At 38.9% G+C, this 25158-nt stretch overlaps 1 protein-coding gene across 1 annotated transcript in view; it reads right to left on the bottom strand.

Moving 5' to 3' along the window:
• Positions 1-10808: 10808 nt before the first annotated feature.
• The window catches only part of RGS10 (regulator of G protein signaling 10), a 42147-nt gene continuing 27797 nt past the window's right edge, over positions 10809-25158 (bottom strand). Inside the window, exons 4-5 of the mRNA XM_054983825.1 lie at positions 17632-17775; positions 10809-11531 (exon numbers count right to left, since the gene is read on the bottom strand). Coding sequence (XP_054839800.1) covers positions 11385-11531; positions 17632-17775 — 291 coding nt within the window. The 3' untranslated portion in view covers positions 10809-11384. The remainder of the gene's footprint in view (positions 11532-17631; positions 17776-25158) is intronic.

A 25158-nucleotide genomic window follows, 5' to 3' on the forward strand; every position in this document is an offset into this window, starting at 1 on the left:
TACATTGTGCCTATTTGTGTAGGAATGTCTTCATGTTACGTTCTCATGTTTCCTCCCTGTTCTTGTATTCCTTGTTAGTATGATTATGCTTCCACATGGGTGCCATTTGTACACTTCCAGCTTATTATTAAAACTGTGGCAGAGTGTTCACTGTAGTTCAGTTTTACACTTGTCTGTGTATGCTTTTTGTCTGCTTTTTCATTTCAAATGGGGTATTCCAGGAGCCTCCTTGTGCTTCAACTTCTGTCTAGGATGGGGATAGATGCATATTGTTAATTGGGGGGGGGGAGCCACCGTACACACGCAAACCTGCAAACATGTGAACCTATGCACAACTGCGTATTTGAATGGCCATGTATACATGCAAAGTAGAAATGAAGCCAGCACTCTATGAGTCCATATGGTGATGCCAAAAATAACAAGTGTGAAGGTAAGAAGCATGCTCAAAACTGCAAGAGATCATGAGCAACGTCTTAGGGATGAAAACCCCATGCTGTCATTCCAACAAAAACACACACCTTTGCAAGTACTGATGGAACAGCCCATTGCTTACTTGCTCAAAGAAAGGCATGTCCAAATTAAGGAAAAACTAGTTTGCACACAAAGAAGGTCCCATCTAGTTAGGCCTTGAAACTTAAAGGGACATATTTCATGAGGCTTAATACAATTCTGGAATGTCACTCAAATAGGAGACAGAATATTAAAGAAAGTATTTCTCTGTCAGTTTGTGGTAGCTGTTCATAATGAACTAATGTTTTCTCACACTTACTTCAATTTAAGAAAAATTACACATAGAGGTTTTGGTAACATGCACATTTATTTTAATGACTCTGTTATACATTCATTAAAAGACCAATGATTAAATAAACTAATATTGTGCATATAGTTTTAATTCTGATAAAGTCCCAAGATCAAAAATTGCCTTGCTGTATTGGACCAAAGACCAGCATTCAGTTCCCAGTGGGTATATTATTAAGTGGTGAGTCACAGGGCATTATGTCAACAGCCAAGCCATTCCTGATTGTTTATGCTCATCCGATACTCAGAGACAGATTAGACATATGAATCCACGCAAGGACTGTACAAACTAACCCCAAAAATGTGACAGCACCATGCGCCTTAAACATAATTTCCACCCAAACAGCCTGCATACAGCCAGCAGGACTACTCAGTCCAAATCGAAGTGTTACATTATTGTGATTAATTTTGGGCTATTAATTTCCTGTATTAGTTGCTGTGAAGGATGGGGAAATCATCTTACCTAACCATCTGCTGCAACTACTACTGCTAGAGAGGGGGGCAGATTTCACAGTTGAAGCAAACTGCTCATTGCTACTGCTGTTGGTTTCCCATCCACTCCAACAGTACATGTCTAGGGCTTGTTGATCTTCCTTCCCGATGTCATTGAAAGCAGGAATTTTCAGTATGTGGGATGGGGAAAAGAGAAACCACTGTGTTCTCCCCTCTCCTGAATTAATTTTGACAGTTCAGATAACAGCCAAATTATGCATCTGAAACAAGTCTAGTGTTAGCACAAAAGAAAGCATGCTTCTGTGAAAGAATTGTGGATGAATCTTGTTGTGTTGGTGGAATAATGATTACTATTAGAGATGGGCACGAACCGCATTACGAACTTCAAAAACCCATGAAATTGGCGACCGCGCGATAGTGATCTGGCGGTTCGTGATTGTCCACGGCCAACGAAGCAGCGTTTGGGAGAGGCCTGGTTTGGTGTGTTCAGCCGCGGTTCGGGAAGCCAGACAGTCAGGCACCAGCAATCAATTCCCCTGGCAATGGAGCTGGGGGAATGCCGGAACTCTGTCTGCGCTCCTTCTGTCGCCCTGGAAACCCGAATGGAAGCCCAGCTTACCTTGATCGGCAGGTCTTCCTTCCAACCACGGAGCTGCAAAGCAGTTACAAGTTGGGAGAAGACACCCAGGGGAGGGAGGGGGAAGGGGGTGTTCTGTAGCCACGGGCACTCCAATCTCATCCCTGCAAACCCTGATAGGCAGCTCTGACAGCCAAACACAGACCTCCTGTGTTGCTCAATGGGACCTGTGCTTATAAATAGCCGTGGGCTCCCAGGCTGGGTTTCACTTTCAGCAAGCAGTGGAGTGGGACAGAGCTCTTGCTTGCCACTTGCTAGCCTTTGGGGAGAGAGACTGAGAGTATAATTGAGCTTGGATTTTTGTGGGAGTTTCCTGGGGGCCTTGGATTGGAGAGGGTATAACTCCAAGATCCCTTTTGCAATCTTGTCCAAACTTGAGGGATGGCTGTAGGAGAGCCTGCAAAACACTCCCCGGGAATATGGGCTCTCTAAGTGCCACAGGGGTCGTTCTGAGCCCTACGAACCACAAACTGCAAACCGGTTCGGCAACGGAAAATGTTGGTTGCGGTTCGCGACTTTGGGATCGTCGTCAGCACCGAACCACGAACTGCTGGTTCGTTACATTGTTTTGATTCATGCCCATGTCTAATTACTATGTTTACAACTGCTTTTTGACAGAGGAAACGGTATACAGGAACTCTTTGCTGGCTTCCACACAACCCTTTCTGATTTCTTTTTCTATCTATCTATCTATCTATCTATCTATCTATCTATCTATCTATCTATCTATCTATCTATCTATCTATCTATCTATCTATCTATCTATCTATCTATCTATCTATCTATCTATCTATCTATCTATCTATCTATGACAGCATATATATAAAAGACAGCATTACTACTATTGTCTTCTGTATGTGATTTATGAGGTTGGAAAGGCATTGATTTGTGCCATTTCCAAAACAGTAATAGACTTATACACCTTTGGATAGCTAATTATAGTGAGTTTTAACAACATTGCTAGGAAGAATACTGTATCATACACAACTGGCCTTCCAAGTAAACAGGGTTTGCAAATATTCAAAATCTAAATTGTACAGACAGGCAATAAAGGCCACACATACAGGAAGAAAGAGTAAATAATGAGAAAATGTGAGTTGGAATTACACTACACACGGCAGAAAACATAAATAAAGTATGCCAGCCAATCTGCTCTTCTCATATTTAACAACAGTGTAGTCATTTGGCATCAAATTAACAAGTTTAAAACATAAACATCTGAAAGAATTTGGAGCCAGCCTGAGCAGAAAAAAGTGGCTTGTTTGGATGGAGGGGGGGGGGAGAGAAAATCAGTATTTTTTAACGCCTTATGTTTTACTGTTTCATATTATTATTCCAGCATATGGGAAAATACTCTCCTTCTCAAGCAAGGAACAGGCATGCTTCCAAAGACAGCCAAACTCAATCATCACCACTATAAGCTGCAACTACATTCACAGATCTGTTGGCACTGACAAAAAATGAAGATAGTACAGAAGAAACTGGAATATATAAATAGCATCATGTAAAAGCCTTCTTTATGATTGAGTTTTCTTCTGCCACTTATCATCCACCTTGCTCTCTAATCTCCCTTGGCTCCCTACTTCTCTCAATGCTCTTTCCACACTTCCTGGCTTCCCTCCCTTCCTCTTCTTAGTTCTTGCAGAAGATTCTTTTCAAGAATAAAGTCTGACAAGATGAACAATTCTTCTGCATCATAACCTCATCATAACCTTTTGCCAGCTGCCAAAAAGGTGTATTGTGCCAAACTTGCTTATACTGGCAAACTAATGAACTTCCAAATAGACCATACTCCAGTTTAAAATCATTGTCATTATTTTTTTCAAAAAGGAATAAATTTTAAAACAAAACTGCTCCAATGACATGTAGCTTGCCATGGCTTGCCATAGCCAAAGATCTCTGTGCACAACCAGCTACTGCTGTCAGCTCTCATACTTGTTTTCTGCACACTTGTACTCTGCAGGTTTTGTGTAACAAGGGGGTGAATGGGCTTTTAGAGAACAATAGCATGTCCTGGAGTGCCAAATCATTCAACTTCATAGATGCTGCTACTTACAGGTGAATGACACTGAATCATTTGCTAGATGTGTTGCCTCCAGGCACACAAGGTAGTAAGGACTGACAAGTAGTAGATTTGTTTGGAAACAGAGCTGCATGTTCTACAATAGTGGAACAATGGGTATTGGGCTGGCTGACAAACTGTCGATTCCATTATTTGTCAGTATATTTTTCTTTAATACAGATCAGACTGTTACCTAAACAAGACACAGGAAAGGGCTTTCTGTTTAGAGTCAAGGACAATGTGAATAGTTCCCAAAGGATTGTAAAGTTTGCATCTTATTTTAATTTTTTTAAAAGAATAGTATCTATAAAAACAAAAACCTCTTTTTTAAAAATCATTTTCTTCTCTCTTTTCTCAATTTGTAAGCCAACCATCTTCCTGGTTTATTGGCTAATTCGAAATTTCTGTTTAACATAATTCAATTTTTTCTCTAAGTCTCTTACTGTTAACATTGATAGCTGTTGTTGCAGACATTTTATCTCTTGCTGCTCCTTAACATTCCCTGGTGCATTTTTGAACTCTTCCTCCTTTTTAAAAATTTCTTGCAAAATATTTTGCGTTTTTCCTGCTCCTTCCTCTTTAATTCTGAATTATGGCGTATAAAGTGTCCTCATAAATGCTTTGCTTGCGTCACAAACCATTTTCAAATCTGTGCCCTTGTTCAAGTTTAATTTAAAAAATTCTTTTAGCCTTTTTTTACAATCATCAACAATTGCACCTTTATATAATAAAGATTCATTTAGTTGCCACTTAAATGTATTAGGTCTTACAATTTACCCTTATAGGATTGTGGTCTGAAAAAGACTTCGGTAATATCTCCACTTTAGTTATTTTTGTCATTAAATTTTTTGATACCCAGACCATATCAATACATGATAAAGATTTGTGTCTCTCCAAGTAGAATGTATATTCTCTTGAATCCCCATTTTTTTGTCTCCAGACATCCACCAAACCCATATTATCAAACATGTCAAAACAAACCTTTGGTAATTTACCTTGGAGTATCCTTTATGTTTTTATCAGAGCATCTATCTATTTGTGGAGAAACAACACCATTCCAATCACCCATCAACCACCAATTTTCATAAGGCAGATCAGCCAATTTTCCCCAAAGGTATTTGTAGAACCTCCCCTTCTTCTCGTTTGGTGCATAGATTTCCACCATCAAGATTTTACTCCCATTTAATGTAACCTCAAGCCCCACAAATCTACCATAGTTATCAGAAATAACAAGTTGTGGTTTCAATATAGGCTTCAAATACAATATCACCCCATTTTCCTTTTTGTTACCTGCAGAAATTTTTCACCCAAAATGTTGTAGTCCAAACATTTGATATGTTTTTTTCTAATATGAGTTTCTTGTAAGCAAATGATGTCAACTTTCAATTTTTTCAGATAATGAAATATTTTCCTTCTTTTTTGAGGAGTATTTGTTCCATTTATATTCCACATTATAGCTTTGTAATCCATACTTGGGTTTTAATTATTATAATGTTGTTATAAAACTTCTTATAATGTTGTTATAAAACTTGGTCTTTTATCAACTTTCTGATAAAATGCAGCATGATATCCATCGGGAGTTTATTCTGTATCGCATATCTGGTGGGAATTCTATCCAATTCCATGTCTACTCTTGGAATGTCCCACTGCGTAAGTTCCGCCAGGGCCTCTACTACCCTGTATCAAACATTCTCGTCTTGTGTATCCTCCTCCATGCCTCTCAGCTGAAGCACGTATTCTTTCTCCCTTTGTTCCAGTAAAGCTAAATTGTCTTGGTGTTTCTCAAATTCTTTGTCAAGTACTGCTGTTTTGCTGTCCAAGATGTGCACCTGGTTATTCAGCTTCTTTACCTCCTCTGAGGTTTTCTTAACAGCACCTTAAATATTTTTAATTTGCTCAATAAGGTCTGTTTCAAATTTTGTAAAATTGTCTTCCATTTTCTTCTCAAATGAATCTAGTTTATCACTTAGTTGATCCACAAGTTTCTGCAGCAGATCTATGGGTGTTGGGCTTTCTATTGAACCTAATCTTTTTCTTGTGCCTTGAGACATCATTCCACTGGGTAGCCACTGGGTGGCTCTGTTCCTCTAGAAATAATCTGTGAGGCCTTTTTGTATATAATTAGACATCTTTGTTTATGTTTTGTCTGGTTTCGAGATTTTTACTCAGAATTCAGCAGTAGTCATCTTTGTTTACATTTTCAAAAGACTTTCAAGGTCATAACTTCAGCTTTAACTTCTAATACGGAGACTTTAACCAGTCCAGCAAAAAAAAAAAAACTTTCTCCAAGTATAAAATCACAAATTGCAGAGACAAATAAAAATTTTGGATTCCTCTTAGTCCGGTAAAAAAACTTTCCTTCTCATATAGACTTTAAAAGCTTCCTGCCAGTACAGTATTATTCTTCAGTCACAGAAGAAGAAACAGAGGAAAAATCCAGAAGCAGCAGAATATTATCTCAACATGTAGTAGATAATAGTGTTGTAGAGATAATTAGTTCTAAAAAGCATGACGATTAAGACTCGAAGAATGCTTGCCTAAAGATTCAAAGCAGTTGGAAGTTGGTGTATCTTTCCACACACCCAAAACAGCTCTCAACTTCCAGTCACCACCCAGGTGGACAGTAAAACTTTCAGTAGAACTGTCAAACAGAGCCCATGTGGATAAACTCTTGATCTCTCTTTATCCAGAGTGTTTTATCAACTGGAGTGCCTCTCCAGTTGCTAATTAATGCTGCATTGCCTCTCTCCTGCTGGGAAAATTTTCAGGCAGCCATGCCCTTGGGTCAGGATTGCAAGATGGGAATACTATGCTAACAGATAGTGGGGCCATTCAAAAGACTCTTTTAAAATATTATTCAACCTTATACAGAAGACATGATATCTTTTCAAAGAAAACGAACAATTATCTCATAAAACGGAATTTACCTAAAATTTCAGAAGAATAGCATCAGATGATGAATGGCCCTATAACAATTCAAGAGGTGGTGGAAGCAATTAAAAGGACCAAAATGGGGGAGACAACAGGCCCATACGGACTATCTGGTCAGTTTTATAAATGCTTTGAATATGAGATTTTAGTACCCTTGCAAAATACAATGAATTCAATTTTATCGGGAGGCAAGATGTCAGAGACTTGGAAAGATGCTAACATTACATTGATACCTAAAGAAGGGCAAGATCTGACAGCAAAGAACTACAGACCTATATCACTGCTGAATAATGATTATAAATTATTTACTTCGATTTTAGCAGAAAGACTTAAGTATGTTCTTAAAGACTTGATCCATGAGGATCAAAGTGGTTTTTTACCAAAAAGACAGATGAAAGACAATGTTAGAACTGTGTTAGATATAGTGGAATACTTGAATAAACATTGTAGAAAACAAGTGGCTCTAATTTTCTTGGATGTCAAAAAGGCCTTCGACAATTTGAACTGAGTGTTTTTGTTTGAAGTTTTAGAAAAGATTAATTTTGGGGAGAACTTTATAAAATGGGTAAAATCGATTTATACTTCACAGAATGCCAAAATCATAGTTAATGGAGAACTAACTAAACCATGTGAGATACAGAAAGGAACACGTCAAGGATGTCCATTCTCATCGCTACTTTTTATTTTAGTGTCAGAGGTTCTGAATAGAAACATTAGACAAGAGGAAAGGATCAAGAGGGTTAAAATAAAAAAGAGTCATATAAATTAAGAGCCTTCACAGATTATTTAGTTTTGACTTTGGAAGACCCGTTGGATGGAACTGAAATATTGATGGAGAAGTTGAGAGAATTTGGTACTTTGGCAGGCTTTAAAATAAATGAACAGAAAACCAAAATGTTGACAAAAAACATGGACATTAAAAGTCAGGAAGAACTGATGAAAATAACAGGTTTTAAGGTTGAAAAGAAGGTAAAGTATTTAGGTATTATGCTGATGGGGATGAACTATATGCTATTTCAAAATAATTATGTTAAGACAGAACGAAATCAAAAAAGATGTTAAGATGGGAAAGAGTACAGTTGTCCTTGTTGGGGAGAATATAATTTATTAAGATGAACGTTTTACCTAGAATGTTATTCCTCTTCCAGACAATACCTGTGTTAACTTCAGATGTACTATTTAAGCAGTGGCAAAAGGATATTTCAACATTTATACTGCAAGGGAAAAAAACAAGTGTTAAATATAAAATCCTACAGGACACAAAGGAGAGAGGTGGACTTGGTTTACCAGATTTGAAAGTGTACTATGCATCCTCATGTCTAGTGTGGATGAAGGAATGGATGCTTTTGAGAAATGAGAGACTCCTGACACTGGAAGGTCACGACCTGAGATTTGAATGGCATACCTATTTGTGGTATGACAAAGTAAAGGTCAATGCAGACTTTAAAAATCATTGTATCAGGAGTGCCATTTTGAGAATTTGGAACAAATATAAACTGAGGCTAACACAAAAGACACCACTTTGGATTTCAACACAGGAAGCATTTTATAGAAGAGAGATGATTTTCAAACAGGGATGGTTGACTTATGGAGGGTTACAAGAATTCTCACAGGGAGATTGCAAATTGAAGACAAGGGAGGATTTAATAGCTAAAGGTTATTAACGCCAATGGTTTTCCTATGTTCAATTTTTAGGAAGATTCAAATTAGATAAAAAATTATGGGGCTTTGAACATGATAAGACTGAATTTGAAAAAGAGCTGTGATTAAATGATGAACGTTATTTCTAAAACGTATAAGCTGTTACTAAAATTTGAAACAGAAGAAGCATCTGTGAAAGACTGTATGGTAAAATGGGCTAAAAATTTTGAGTATAATATAATGATGGATCAGTGGGAAAATATGTGGATAAAGGGGCTTAAATTTACTTTAAGTGTTAGACTTAAAGAAAATTTTTATAAAATGATGATCACTGGTACATGTTCCCTGACAAATTAGCTAAAATGAGTAAAGGTATGTCGAATAAATGTTGGAAATGTAAGAAAAAAGAAGGAACATTCTATTATCTTGATGTAAGGCCAGAAAAATTTGGATTCAAATCCATATGATAATACAATTTTTTTTAAAGACTACTGTACAGTTTAAATCAGTTGGGATTAATGGACAAACAGTTGGAAAATCAGCGTGGCGTTTTATTTTTGTTTATGACTACAGCAGCTAGGCTTTTATATGCGCAAAAATGGAAAAGCACAGAATTGCCTTCAATTGAAGATTGGATTATGAAAATGACGGAGCTAGCAGAGATGGCTAAACTTACAGCTTTGATCAGAGATAAAACATTGTCTACTTTTTGGGCTAACTGGAATCCCCTTATGGACTTTCTGTGTGAAATAAGGAAAAATAATTTGATGATTTGTGGCTTTGATTTTTAAGAAGATAAATCTGGGGGGGGGGGGGGAAAGGGAGGCAGTAGTGTAAAAGAAAATTTTGGAGAGATTAAATTTTAAGTACGATGTTTGTTAAAAAGTTGTGTTGTAGAGAAGAATGGAAATGAAATATGTATTATTGTTTTCTTTTATTTCTAAGTTCTGTTTTTTTCTTTTATTGTAAGTTTTTACTATTCTTTTCTTTATTTTGCTTTCTGCCCTTTTTATTGGGCTTTTAATTCTATAAATAGATTTTTTTAAAAAAATCCTTTGAATGAATGGGAAAAGTTTAAAGCTTGCTTACACTTGCTGATGAGTTGAAAAACATACTCAGTGGGTGTGGTGTAAACTATGCATTTTACCTTACTAAGTGAACAGATGAACAGTCTACAGCTGACAAATCCCCAAATGTTTGGGGATTTGAGTGCAAAGAAAAAGATCTTCTGAAGTTCTGTGATACAAATTCGTTACAGCAATAAACTAGCTGTGGGTTGCTATTCAGGCATGCGTGTGTGAAAAATGCTACCATAGCAAAAATGCTGCTGTAGTACTCCAGAATAGAGATGGGCATGTTCCGCATTATGATCAGAAAAAACCCACGATAATGGCGATCGCGTGATTGTGACCCGGCGGATCATGATCGTCCACGGCCAACGAACCAGCGATCGGGAGAGGCCTGGATCATTGCGTTCAGGCTCAGATCGGGGATCCAGACACTCAGGCGCCAGCAATCTATTCCCCTGGTAACGGAGCTAGGGGAAAGCCTGAGCTCTGTTTGCCCTCCTTCTGTCACCCTGGAAACCCGAATGGAAGCCCAGCTTTCCTTGATCAGCAGGGCTTCCTTCCAACCACGGAGCAGCACAGCAGTCACAAGTTGGGAGAAGACAGCCAGGGGAGGGAGGGAGAAGGGGGTGTTCTGTAGCCATGGGCACTCCAATCTCATCCCTGCAAACCCTGATAGGCAACTCTGATGGCCAAACACAGACCTCCTGTGTTGCTGAATGGGACCTGAGGGGAGGCGGCTCGTCGCCACCTCCCTGTGCCCGCCAGGCCCGGCGGTGGCCGCCACCACCCACCTTCCCACATAGCTGGTAATAGCAGTGCGCCCCGCTTTGGCCTCCACGATCCACGGATCGGGAACGGGAGATGATCGGTGTGGATCGTTAATTCGGGATCGTTGCCGGTGCCAATCCACGATCAGCTGGATCATTAATTTTTTTTTTATCGTGCCCATCTCTACTCCAGAACAAAAACTACTATTATTTAAAGCCATTGGTAGGGAAGGTCAGTTTCAAAGCAAGAAAATGTAATCACCCTTAACAATAAGGATAAACTGAAAAAGCAGATGGTCTTTTCCGAGCCCAAATGGATATAAAAATCAAGAAATAGCAAGACATCTCTACAAAAGCCATATGAAAGCAGCAGCAAAGAACGTGTGCTTTACTAACAGAACAAAAATTTATTTTTGTACTTGCTTTGACTTCCTACTAGAGAAGGTCTAAAAGCAGTGACTCAGTGTCAATATTCCATTGATTTTGTTTTCCTTGAAGAGCAGAATGTATATTTCTCAAAATTGCGGTCAGAAAAAATGAGCTCCTTTCCTTTTTAATTCAGTTTTGTTATTAAGAATGCAAAATTAAGGCACAAAAGATATACCTTTGTGTACTGAGACTAGGTTCATGAAGGTTTCAAGCAGCCATATTCTTTTTTTCACAGACTGCCTCTGCTTTCAAAGTTATCACAATGCTTGTGCTACAATTTTCCCCCAATGGTTCAAAAGGATATACAAATCAGAAGGCAAAAACCAGTCTAGTCTTCTCTTTGCAGATGACTCAAAATACGTGTCTCTCAGTTGTTCCTGGGCTTTATTATAAGTGCTCGGCCAAGATGATTCAGTAGTAGGCATCATGCAAAAACAATTCAGTCATTCAAGCAGTTTATAAGTTAAGCATTGCCTAACAGGGTTCTATGTTTTCCAAACTTTAAATGCAATTACATTAACCTCAAAGACCATTCCTGAGAACTCATTTGATTTTCATTATAGTCCCACTAGAATATATATTTGTTATTATTTGGATCATGTGTTGTAAACTCTAGAAGCTCTTTTTGCTGCAGTTTGAGCATCGGGTGTATTCTCTTCCTCTTCTTCAGTCTGCTTCAGTTTAAGAAACGTATCTGACTTTAAGAAGCGGCTGTAGCTATCATACTTCATGAGGTTGAAGATCTGAATTGGACAGGAAAAAATTAATATATAGATGGAATAGATCCTAAAGGAAGATTCAATACCAAGACAGGTAACACAGTTGGGATATTTCATGACCCCCCCCCCAAATGTTGGATCATTAAAAAAACACCTCAGCAGAATCATAAATATAAACAAAGAGATGTCGTCTTTATAGATACTGCTTCCCTGCAACCATTCCAAATAAAATATGATCAGTTCAACAGTCAGCCAAATCTGCTAATGCTCACACATCATAAAAGTGTATGTGGCCTCTTTTTTGTTATAAATTAATGGCACATCCTTTATCTTGAGTATTTGATTAGATCTATTTGATCTGTATTTAGCTTTGCTATTTTTATAGACCTCCATCAGAGAAATAATACTGAGGGCCAAACTACAAGTGACAAATGACACAGGTTGGATACTTGTCAGCTGCCCTCAAGTTTTGATGGGAAATGTAGGCATCCTGGTCTTGCAGCTTGGATCTTTGACTGCTGTCCAATGGACTTTTCAACTGTCACTTGTCCAACATTCTGCTAAGCTGCCTAAATTTCCCATCAAAACTTGAGGGGAGCTGACAAGTGTCCAACCTGTCATTCGTCACTTGTAGTTTGGCCCTGAATGTGATAGGACATCACACTGACAAAATATGTATGATCTTGCATTGTGTGGGAAAGAATCCACCTCTGGAACTTAACTTAGCAAGAACAGCATATCCATAAATACCACGAAACAACTACTAGGTAAAAACAAGACAGGTAAATACATAGTCGTTTTGTATTGTTAGAGTAGTCAAAAATTGAACAATAATGTCCAAATACTAAAAGTGTTAGAAATTTTAGGAAAAAATGACTGGTGTCTAGGAATGAGACAGATTCTTTTCAGACCTGTTTATATACTTCTTTGTACCCATTGGCTACCACCCCCTCCAAAGATGGGGCAAAGATGCCTCTCAAAGCATTTTATAATGTAACTGTACTGGAAGGAGGACAAAAGCCTCTGTCACTCTCTGGCTACAGAAGAGGTAGAGCAACTTTTAGAAGCAAAGCCACTAAGCTATTGAGGTTTTGTATTTTCATCTGCTCAAGGAAGGTAGCAAATCTCATGTTTAGAAATCTGAAACAGAGGCATTATTGGGTCCAGTTCTAAAAACATATCAAATGCCTAGTGCAACTGCAGGCTCTTTGGTTTCTGGAAGGTAAGTCTGTCTTCCTAGATACTCTACAGCTGAAGAAACATAGTTTAAGTCAGACATTTTTCTAACAAATTGTAAATTAGCACAAGTCTGTATTTGGCAGCTGCAACATCATGATTGCCAGATAAGGAGTTGGGCAATGCTGTTCACTTTCAATCCACAAAGACACTTCCAAACTCTAACATAATTTGAATCAAAGAAAAGAAAAATCTTATTTGTCACATTCAGTTACTGCCATATCAAGGTATTGTAATGCAGAACTAGGTACGATATTACTAATAATAAATAAAGCACATTAGGCTACAAAGAGCTTCAGAAATATTTATCAAAATATGAAGCCAATGAGGTAAATGCCCTAATTTTTGCACTTTAGCAAAGCTGCATGGTAGAGTCTTAATGGATTATACCACATTAGATAGCAGTAAGCATTTTTTAATGTTTCTCTACATAAAGTATCACTTACTTATAGAAACCTAGGAGACGAAGGAATTGGAGAGGAAGTATTCAGGTCCTAACACCTACTCATCCACACCAAACCTTTTCAATACTAACCATTAACTGATTACAGATAAACATGCAAGGCCATTAACTGCATGTGTATATCTTTGGTTTGGGGCTGTGATGGATTTCAAGTTGAAATGACTGATTGCATGATTTTTTAAAATGCAAAATTCTGACTGGGGAGACAAGAAGATCAGCCTGCCTTCATTCGGTAATCAATCTGATTATAATATCTCATTTTTCTTTTCTATGTTAATCAATTTCCTGTGCACTTTGTTGGTGTGCTTCCATGACCTACACAGCCTTGGGAATGGATTTAGTATATTTCCTGTCTCCTTTTCCATCCTGCTCTGGCACCTGATGTTAGTATTCTCACTGACCTATTGTGCTGAGAGCACATAAACCTGATCATGTTATAGAGGTGGGAGGTTTTATGCATAAGATGGAGGTGGGACTGATCCTTTGTCTTTACCTCATATCTGCATAAGAGCCATACAGATTTCCTCAAACTCTTGTATGGCATGCGCAACTCACAAGCCACATTACCAACACCTCCTTGAAGATATTCCAAACATGCTACTTAATGTGCCCTTCAGATATTCTCTCACTGGTGTTCATGTACAAAAAGACAGAAATGCAACTTTAAATGCACTTGCAGCAGATTTTTAAATAGCTTGATGGCCATGCACAAAGGTGATAATCTTTTTGAAGCATTCATTCAAAAGGGCATATATACAACACTATCAGTGTAGCCCTTTAACTATTTTAAAATGACAATGCTCAAATGTTTGACCTATTTCTTTGACGAATGTGGATACGAAGAAATTAATGACGGCTTTATACATAACTCTTTAGAATTTAAAATTATTTTATATGCAGATGATCTTTTATTATTTATTTCAGAACCTCAGTCTTCCATTTTTTAATTAATGAATTTGATTAATAATTTTGGTGATCTGTCTGGTTATTCAATTAATTGGACAAAATCAGAATTGATGTAATTGGGAGAGAATATATCACAGACTGTAATTACTGAGAGACACTTTTGATGGTACTCACATACTATTCATTATCTTGTAATATTGATTCCAACGAATATTAAGGACATGATTTCGTTGAATTTTAATAAATTGATCTCAGATATATCCTTGGATTTGGATAGATGGGCAACCTTAAACCTGTCATTATGGAGTAAAGTAAATACACTCAAAATGAATATTATACCTCAAATTATATATGTTATGCATGTAATCCCTTTTTATATACCTTATAGATATATTCATAAAAAATACTTTGTTTTGGAAATTTATGTGGGGTTCAATATCACACAAGATTCCTATTTAATTAATGAAGGAGGATTAATACATTAATTCTTATCATCAGGCATATTTGTTAGCGTGTACAAATTATTTGGATCCCTCCCCTCACTTGGAGTATCCATCTTGGGCTCTTTTGAAGTCTTCTTTTTTGGAACCACTTTTTAAATGGAATGTATTACAGTCTCCTTATGTTAAAATGGATTTTGTTCCTCCAATAACTTCTGCAGCTAGAGAAGTATGGCACATAATATCACAACAATATCAATTTGTTCTTATATACTAAACTAACATTATGGTCAATTCCAGATTTAAAAATTGAGAAGAAATCTTTTTTATGAAAGGCTTGGACGGATAAGGAAATTTTTACTTTAGATCAACTGATAGGTATTGATGAGATCTTGTTATTTTTCCAACTGAGGTCTAAATATGATTTGCAACATTTCTGGGTGTTAGGCAGCTTCAAGTGCTTCAGAATCTTCCCCACTTTTGAAGATTCTTATTGAATCAATACAGAAAGCAAAATCTACAATATTTTTATATAAATAATTGAGATTGTTTAATAAATATCATACTCAGAATCTTAAAGATGAATGGGATAATGATCTTGGGCATCCAATTTTGCTAAAGCAATGGGATAAGACATATACTTGTTGCTACTATGGATCTAAGTTGTGACTTATTCAACAAAAAAATTATGTTTAGGGTATATTAGACACCACAGCCTTAACTACAGGTTTAAGCACAGTGTCAAATAGTTGGTGGCGTAATTCACAAAATGCATCTCTTAAGCATATGCTTTGGTCATGTTTGGTCATTCAGTCCTTTGGGGAAGAAGTTATTAGTCATACTAATTTTGTGATAGAAAACTCATTTATTTTTGAGGATGTTAATGCACTGTTAAATTACCTGCCTGACTCTTGGAATCTAAACAATGGTCAACAGAAATGGACCTTCTGTGCCCTTACAGTTGCTAAAAGATTTATACTCCAACACTGGAAAGACAAAGCCCACCTCCTGTAAATCACTGAAGACCTTATAAACTTATCAACATTTTTATTTACTTTAGTTTTCCTCACAATTAAATGTGATTTAGATACCAAATGTGATTTAGATACCAACTTAGATACCGATGTGGACTGACTCAGGCAGAAATGAACTCAAAAGAAACAGTGTTGCACTAATAGTGTGGCGAGACAGCACACGCAGTTAAGAGCTACAATGCAACGTCTGACTGAGTAATATCAATAAGACTTCAGGGAAAGCCTGTTAACATAACCATCATTCAAATTTATGCTCCAGCTATGGCTGCTGAGGAGGAAGAAATCAAAAACTTTTATGCAAGTGTCCAAGAAGAAATTGATCATACACCTAAAGTAAATATGCTGGTAATCATAGGTGACTGGAATGCAAAGGTAGGAGATAAAGCAGAATCAAACATAGTTGGAAAATTTGGACTAGGATCATGAAATGAAGCAGAAGAGCGGCTCATAGAATTTTGTGAAGCCAACAACATATTCATTGCTAATACATGCTTCAGGCAACCCAAAAGACGATTGTGTATGTGGAAATCACCAGGTTACCAATACAGGAACCAAACAGATTACATAATTGGAAGCAGAAGATGGAGAAGCTCTATTCTCTCTGCTAAAACAAGACCAGGAGCTGACTGCAATACAGATCATGAGTTGCTAATATTAAAAATTAGAATAAAGCTGAAAAGAAACACTAAAAGAATCATAATGGAACATACCACAGAATTTCAGAAGAAAATCAGCCTGTGTTTTATAGATTACAGCAAAGCTTTTGACTGTGTGAATCATGAAAAGCTATGGAGAGTCTTAAAAGAAATGGGGGTGCCACAACATCTGATTGTTTTGATGTACAACCTGTTCTCTGGACAAGAGGCTACTGTCAGGACAGAATATGGGGAAACAGAATGGTTTCCAGTTGGCAAGGGTGTCAGACAAGGATGCATATTATGTCCCTATCTGTTCAACCTCTATGCACAGTATATCATAAGGAAAGATGGATTAGATCTAGAAGAAGGTGGAGTGAAAATTGGTGGGAGGAACATTAACAATTTGAGATATGCAGATGACACCACATTACTAGCAGAAAACAGTGAAGACTTGAAACGACTACTGATGACGGTTAGAGGAGAAAGTGCCAAAGCAGGATTACAACTGAACATCAAGAAAACAAAAGTAATGACTACTGAGGAATTACAGAATTTTAAAGCTGACAATGAAGAAAGTTGTTCAAGATTTTCTATTCCTTGGTTCAATCATCAACCAAAAGGGAGACTACAATGAAGAAATCAGAAGAAGATTGAAACTTGGAAGAGCAGCTGTGAATGAGCTAGAGAAGATCCCTAAAAATAAAGATGTCTCTCTGGGAACCAACATCAAGATAATCCAAACTGTGATATTCCCCATTACTATATATGGATGTGAAAGTTGGAGAGTGAAGAAAACTGACAGGAAGAAAATGGATTAATTTGAAATGTGGTGCTGGAGGAGAGTTTTGCAGATACCATGGACAGCCAGAAAGACAAAAAGGTGGATACTAGATCAAATCAAGCCTGAATTCTCCCTAGAAGCTAAAATGACAAAACTGAGGCTATTGTACTTTGGTCACATCATGAGAAGATAAAGACTCTCTGGAAAAGTAAATAATGCTAGGAAAAGTAGAAGGCAGTAGGAAAAGAGGAAGACCTAAAATGAGATGGCTTGACTCAATCAAAGAAGCCACATCCTCCAGTTTGCAGGATCTGAGCAAGTCTGTTAATGATAGGATGTTTTGGAGGTCTTTCATTCATAGGGTCCCCATAGGTCGGAGACGAGTTGATGGCACATAACACAGAGATACTTCAATTTTTAATTGCTAAGAATTCTTTGCACATTATTTAGCAGCTGTAACTGTAAGATAATATGTTTGATTTTTTTTTTCAGCCCGGATTTAGGAATCTGTGGGAGAGGAACCACTTGGGAAGAAGAAATTACTTCTACTTCCTTCTCATTCTGTGTTGCTGAGACAATAAACCATTGCCCTTTATAGAGTAATTAGGAAATTCTCAAAACTTTACCTGGTCTTGAAGTTTTTGAAACATTAGAGAATGGGGTTCTTCCAGTATTGATTCATCCAAACGGGATTGCCCTTCAACATTGACTTGAGAAGAAGCTTTACTGGACAGGAAAGTCGTGTAAATTTCATTTGCCTTTTTTTGCATCTGTGAAGGGAAGGTCAGCTTATACTAAGCAAGCATTTAATTTTGTGAAACATAAATTTATTGTCTATTGGATACACGTGTCCACAACAGTCCTTTAAAGCATGCTATCTTAGCTTCACCTTTTTAGTGGCAACCTCATTTACTAATACTCAAAAAATTGTACATATTCTCACAAACCATTAACTTTGATTTTCACAAGCATTTTAAAAAGCTCATTACACAAATTACATTGCACAGCTTGCTTGATACTGCTTGTCAACCCAATTTATAACAAAAAGTTCTGTATTTTTAATCAGAACAAATGATGCATTGCATGGAAATGTGTGGAATGAAACCTTGATGGCAGTATTTTTTTAAATGAAAGGAAGCTTTCATAAGTTGGGATTTGGACTGGCAGAGTGGCAAACAAGCAGTATTACTGTCATATATGCCTGTCTGCATATCTGCCATGAATGTATTCTGTGTTAGGTACTGGCCCTCTGAGAGCATGAGAAGTTTCTTATTGATATTAAGGCAGTAGGTTATCGTACAAGTATTTACTTTCTCTTTACCCGCTGCCTCCAGAAGCGTTCTTGAAGGCTAGCTGTGGCCAGCTCGAAATGTATCTTTCTTGGGAACTGAGATTATTTCATTCTTTGTTCTGTCTGGCCTAAACCTAGCTTCTCCCTGACATCCCCCTTAGCTCTTTCGTGCCCAAAACTTTACTGGCCCTTATCCTGATGGCGGGAATGTTCCCTATAACTAACATCACCAACCCAAGTTATGTCACTTCTGCCAATTGCACTTGTCTGAGCACCTTGAACTTGCTGGGTCTCTAATAAAGTTACTTCAACCAATACACCTGCATGTTTGCTGTGGAGAACTTGGGGATTCTACCTGCCAAGGACTGACAATTACTTTTTTTTTCAATATGTATCAATTGCGTGTTAATGGGATATGTTGTTCCAGTTGCTAGACTTTTGACCCGAAGTGGAATAGGAAATGGATCTGAAGGCGGTCTTTGGCAGAACTTCTGTAGTCTGCATGGAATCTGGGGAGGGTTCTAGTATCCCTTCTAGTATCTGTCCTTTCTGGAGAAAAAGGGCACACCTTCTTTTTATACTTAATCTCTATGAATATGTCATCCAAGGTATTACCAAGAAGGTTACCCCCTAGGAAAGGCTTTTGAAGTAGTTTCTATAGTCCAGTTTTTCAGCCACAGGTTGCTTCTTGCCACCGCTGTAGAAACCATAGCCTTCACAGAAAACTTCATAGAGTCAAAGCTGGTGTCTGCTGTTAAGGCCACGGCTCTCTCATTCCTGGAGAGGTAGCCAGTATGTTTTCTATATAAATCAGTATTTTCGCTAAGAGTTTGCAAAGCCACAAGATGGAGGCTCTTGCCATGACAGTGGTGGCAGCCATGGCTCTAATGGAGTAAGCCATCACTTTCTGGGCTGTGTACAAGGTTTCCTAAAAAAATTTTGGCCTGTATAGTCTGTTAAGGAGCTTTCTTCTTTAGGTAAGGCCACACCTGATGTCAGGCTGATGACCACTGGAATCGTGAGAAGATGTGAAATCTCAGACTGAAAGGAGTCATTTCTTCACATGGCCAATGTGGAAGTGCAAATCTGAAGGCACGATCCATTGTTCTTTAACTGCTTTGGTGAAGAAGCAAGAAGGTAAAGCCTAGGTCTGAGTCATTCCAAACACATCTGTAGCCCCATCTTTGTCATCATAGGGCTCTGGTCTCCCTTGGTAGTATAGAGCTGCAGAATCTTTATAACCCTGTATAGTAAGGGAGTCAACTCATTGTAAGAAAACAGCCTATGAACACACACAAACCACCCAATAAGACTAAAACAGTGTGTTTTATTGTGGGGCTGCTCCTAAAGGCTGGAATTTGTCCAGAGTGTAGCAGCCAAATTGACTTCTGATGTTTGGATGCAAGAAGCATATATCATCAATTTTGTACAAGTTTCATGGGTTGCTGTTTGCTTCTGGGCTAAACTATACTGCCCAGTTCTTTAAGACTTAACTTACAGTGACTTTTCCATAGGTGACCATTGGTGAATGGGCATTTTGAGTAGAAAGAGTTATCTTTGCACAAAACATTTGTGTCTTCTGTGCTTCAAGTGCTCCAATCTTAGTTGTTGAGTTGCATTATCAGTTTGGCTTATCCTGTTTTTGTTGATTAATTTTACTGCTTTTATGCTGTATTTTAGTTTGTTTTTGTTCTTCACTTTATAATAATAGTAACTATGCTTATATACTACTGTTCTAGACAGATTAACATTCCACTCAGAGTGGTGAACAAAGTCAGTATTATTATTATCACCACAAACAACTGAGGATCTGGGGCTGAGAGGAGTGACTTACCCAAGGCCACCTGCTGAGCTCAACACAGTAGTAGGATTTGAACCATCAGAATACTCATTTACAGCCCAACAATTTAACCACTATCCTACAGCAGCTGACAACTTAGTCCTATGTTTTCAAGATAAATATAAAATCCTGGTTAGCTTTCATATCTCCTTTGGGTATATACTTCCTGAGTCAGTACCTCATCTGCAGCCTGAGCAACCATATGGCTGCCAAATTGCTGCTTTTATGTTGTCTCCACAGTCCTCACACTGTGACTACTTCATATTCTGTCCTACTTAACCAACCTTCAACTTGCTCATTCTAGGCTCCCACTTATACAACAGTCTAATTAAAGTACTGAGCAGGCTCCAAAGTCATAATTCTTGGAGAGTCCATAAGTTGGGTTTATGCTGAAGAAATACCCCCTTTCATTGCACCTGATAACATGTACTTTAAAAAATACATAAGTACACTTAGAGATATCACTCAAGAAGAAAAACTTGACACCCAGAAATAATGAAAAATAATTACAAAATCTATTTGAAAATATACATACACCAGAATATAAAGTCAATGACTACATGACAAGAATATATGAACAGAAGAATGCATGAATAGAAAAATACATGAGACCTAAATAACATTATATAAAAACAGCCACAATTGGAGCTCTGATGATTAAAACAGAGTTGCACTTTCCTGTAACTGTTGTTCATCAAATGGTCTTCTATGCAGGCACACATTGGGACTGCTCATGCATGCCAGGCATGGAGATGATTTCCAGAGCTTTCTAGAAGACTTTGGTGCTTTCCCGCCAAAAACATGACATGACCAGAAGAAAGGGAGCTATTCACTGAGTTCTCTCCATGCCACTGTTGGAGACCCCCCCACCCAGAAACTAAGGTTCTAGACAGTTCACAGTGGGGCAGGAGGGAGGGATGTGTATCTGTACAGAAGACCACTCAATGAACAACAGTTTTCATCTTTATGGCTTCTGTGCAGTTCCACATTCAGAGAGTAGCAAGCTCATTTACTGAAAGAGGTGGGTGTGAAGCTCTCAAAGAAAGAGACTACAGAGGACCAACAGATGCTTAGCATCTCATTGACATTAACCCAGAGGTGCTTCAAAAGAAACTGGGAGCTCTCTAAAACTGTCCCTGCTAAAGTACATGCAGGAATGCAGCAAAGAAAATACCAGTGCTCTGGTGGGGAGAGCCATGCTAGGTAAAGAACAGTAATTAAACAGTAAGAACCATCAACAGACCAGAAGAAAAGACTATATTGCAGCCTGAAGTGGGATAGCCTAGTTGTCATGCATTTTATAAATATCCAAGGTATTGGAATTCTGTCACTAGCAGTCTGTACCCCCAACCAGGGCCTGCGCGCCCATTGAGGCCAGGTAGGCGGTTGTCTCAGGGTACACGCCACAGAGCTGCAGCCTCCCAGCCCTCCCACCCCATGCTGCCGCCGCTGCCAGCACACCCCCCCCAGCTGGGCGCAGCAGCCGCGGGCAGGCGTCTGGGGCAGTGCAGGGAAACTGAGTGGGAGAGCTGGGAGGCCGCCCGTCCCAGCCGCCCGCTGCAGCAATTGGGCTGGCGGAGCGCACCCCCCCCCGTGATGACATCACATGTGACATCATCATGCAGGCTGGTGTGTGCGTGTGCACGTGCGCGCGCACCCAGCCCATCAGCCGGCTGTGGGTGCTGAAAACCCTGGCGCTGCCCCCAGCAGCAAAAAGACTCTCTGCAGGAAGGGTAAAGAGATGTGTGAATAACAGTAGAAACTACAATACACAAAATTAGATGACCTGAACCTAAAATAGGCTTTTCCATCTCTCCTCCTTAACAAATAAAGAGCACTAAAAATAACACTGAATAGTTCAATTAATGGGAGGACAGGCAACCTCCCCTGAGAGAAGTGTAAGCGGTCAGCCCTGGCCTTCACCATATTTGATACACTTTTAATACAGGCCTGTGATATTAAAGGTCACAGGGCCCCTGGATTATTGCAGCTTGGTCTGCATCAAGGGAAATTTCAAGCTGGCTAGGCAGAATGTTGCTGGACCCAGCCCAACAGATTCAAGTATGCCTGGAATGTGCATGCAAATGCAAAGGACCAAGGTGATTGGATTTACTATCTTCCCAGCAACTGGCTTGAGACCACGACAATAGCGGACTACGCTGTCAGGCCATTAGCACATTCCAATGCCCTCTTCCCGTGATTCCATTCCATACCCCAAGGTTGGGAGAAATCAATCAGCATCCATAAGTTAATTTCTTTCTCTGGGAACCTATATTTCTTCATATCTAAATTCATCAACTCAGCTCTGGTAGATTCATTAGCAAACTGCCCCTTTTGCGCAGATCCAGGAGAGACTGCATTTCCTTTTATACACCCTGGCAGCCTTTGTAATTCCCAGAGAGTGACCTTTACATCTTTGTCCCAACGGCTGAAGGGACTCCGACCACCTCAGGGCACGTTTTGCCCTATAAAAACCGGGGCTCTTGTCCCATTCAGGTGTGCACACTGCACCTCCAGTTCTGAGCATCATACCCTTGGGGTCACTGCCCTAAGTCTCTCTCTCTGGACGTTTGAAGCTCTCTTCCTCCGTGGACTACTTTACTCTTCAGGATTGGTAAATATACTTCCCTTCCCTCATTCTATTCCACCTTCTGCCTAGCTTCCTAGGACTCTGTGTGTGCAACCATTTTATGGTTATGTGTGTGTTTTGTGTGCCCTTTGAACCTAAAAGCACCAGTCTCATCTGCTATTTTATGGAAAAGACCCCTTAACATTGGTGGAGATTTCCCGCAGTTACCCCTCTTGTATTCCCACCACCACCACTTTCTCTTACTCACAAGAAGACCAATTCAGGTACCAGAAGACCTTAGGTCTTTTGAGCCTATAGAGCAACACAGATATGAAAAGGAATTGTAGGTAAACTGACAGTGATGGACAAGCCAGTAGACTACTGAATTTTTACTTTCTCTTGTAGAGTAAATCATCACTAAGGAGAGACAAATGAATTTAAAATATTCACCAGCAAGCCTCTTCCTCCCCATAGAGTGTTGTCTATCTGGACTGAAGAATACTGTGTGAAGTCATGGTAATAGTCATGACTTTTTAAAGTCCCAGCATGGACTAGGACAGTCCAACTTCAGATTAAAGGAATAGACTTGTCACAGACACAGATATCTGAAGAAGTAACCTGAACTCAATACATTGTTACATTGAAGGTTCCTGGCTGCTATTGCACTGTGTTTACTGTATTAACTCTTGCCCCCAGGGACTGCACCTTGGAACCAAGGACACAGCCTAGGAGGAGGAGGGATTCCTTCAGTCAAGCAGGCACATTTCCAAAGGCTTTGAGGGAATACCTCTCAGTCTTGGATCCGAGGCTTCAGTTATGTTACACCTCTAAGTGTCTTCCTTCAAAGCCAACACAGCCAAGGAAATGCAGGGGGAGGTATTCAGGCTGGAAGGCAGCCAAAGCCTTTAGAAAAAAACCTTCTCAGCATCCTAACCAAGAGATCTGTTATGCTATACCTCCAGGTGTCTCCCCTCAGAGCTGACACAGCCAAGGAGGGGCAGGGCCTTTATTCAGACAGGCATGCAGGCAAAGCCTTTGGGAGTCTTGGAACCAAGGGCTCAGTCAGGCCACATTTCCAGGCTTCTCCCCTCAGAATTGAGGGGGCAGGTACCGTTACACAGGCTGGCACGAAGCCACAACCTTGGAGAAGGAGCTGTTGTGCGAAAGCTCTGATGTGCCATATTTCTCGACTTAGTTCTTGTTACTCAAGGGTGCCAGGGCTGGTACAAAGCCCCAGCCTTGGAGAAAGAACTATTGTGAAGAGGCTCTGATGGGCCACATGTCTTGACTTAGCCCTTGATAATCAAGAGTACCAGGGAGGTACTTTTAATCAGGCTGACGTTTTCCAGCATCTTGAAGAGGCCTCTTTTGAGCCATTACGATGAAGGGGAAGACAGAAACTTTTCTTCTTTAAATGTAGTTGTATTCTTCACTAGAATATCTGTTGAGGGTTAAAAACTTTAAAAAGAAAGCATTCTCCTCAGCCTCAAAGATGAGGTGAGGGGAAAGCAGAGAACAGCAATGGAGAGCCTTTCTCTGTGGCAAAAAGAGAACTGAGGGAATGGGGATGTTTTGGCAGCAAAGCGCCAAAGGGAGAAGGGATGCTCCTAATCTTCTAGAAAGTTCTGTAAATCTTCTCTGTGACTAGCATGTGTGTGCGTAGTCCCAATGTATGCCTGCAAAGAAGCCACAAAGATGAACATATATTATATGATGGCTATTAGCAGTGCAATCTGAATTACCTTCTTCAGAGAAATAAATGTTATTCTTATTTTCAGAAATGTAGAATATGCTTTTTTCACATTAAGCTACCAGTTACACTTTCTCAGGTCCATTTTTTCTATTCATGCATTCTTGGGAGTAGTCATTGATTTTATATTCTGGTGTATGTTTGTATAAATCAAATAGATTTTGTAATTATTTTTCATTATTTGTGAGTGTCAGATTTTCCCCTCTTGTGTGGCTAAACTTTATATTGGTTGTTCTGGAGAGTTGCCTTTTTCTTTTTCATTATGCTTAGAGATATAAAATTTCTGGAAATTCTGAAGCCACAAGGAAAAAATGTTTTTTCTGGAAAAAAATGGAAATTTGGGGGAAAACAGAAATATATGCAATACCTTCTGTTCTATCAAACCTAAACTAATTTTATTGCTTTAACAACATGAAGTGCATCCTTTACAATTGCAATACTTGACATATTTATGGAATTTAAAAATTATAGGCATTGATCCTAAGCTGGTCTGATCTGAAGCAAGTCCCATTTTATTCAGTGGGGCTTACTCCCAGGAAAGTATTCTTCAATTACAGCCATAAATGCCTTAATTTTCTACAAGAAAAACTGCAAATATACCTAATACTACAGATCAAAGTGGATGCACCCTGTGCTACATTAGCACATGTACCTTTTGCTCTCTGAAAAGTAGAAAAATAGAGACGTTAAACAGAAAACACAG

Source organism: Eublepharis macularius, chromosome 6, assembly GCF_028583425.1.
Source record: "Eublepharis macularius isolate TG4126 chromosome 6, MPM_Emac_v1.0, whole genome shotgun sequence".
Taxonomy (NCBI): Eukaryota; Metazoa; Chordata; class Lepidosauria; order Squamata; family Eublepharidae; genus Eublepharis; species Eublepharis macularius.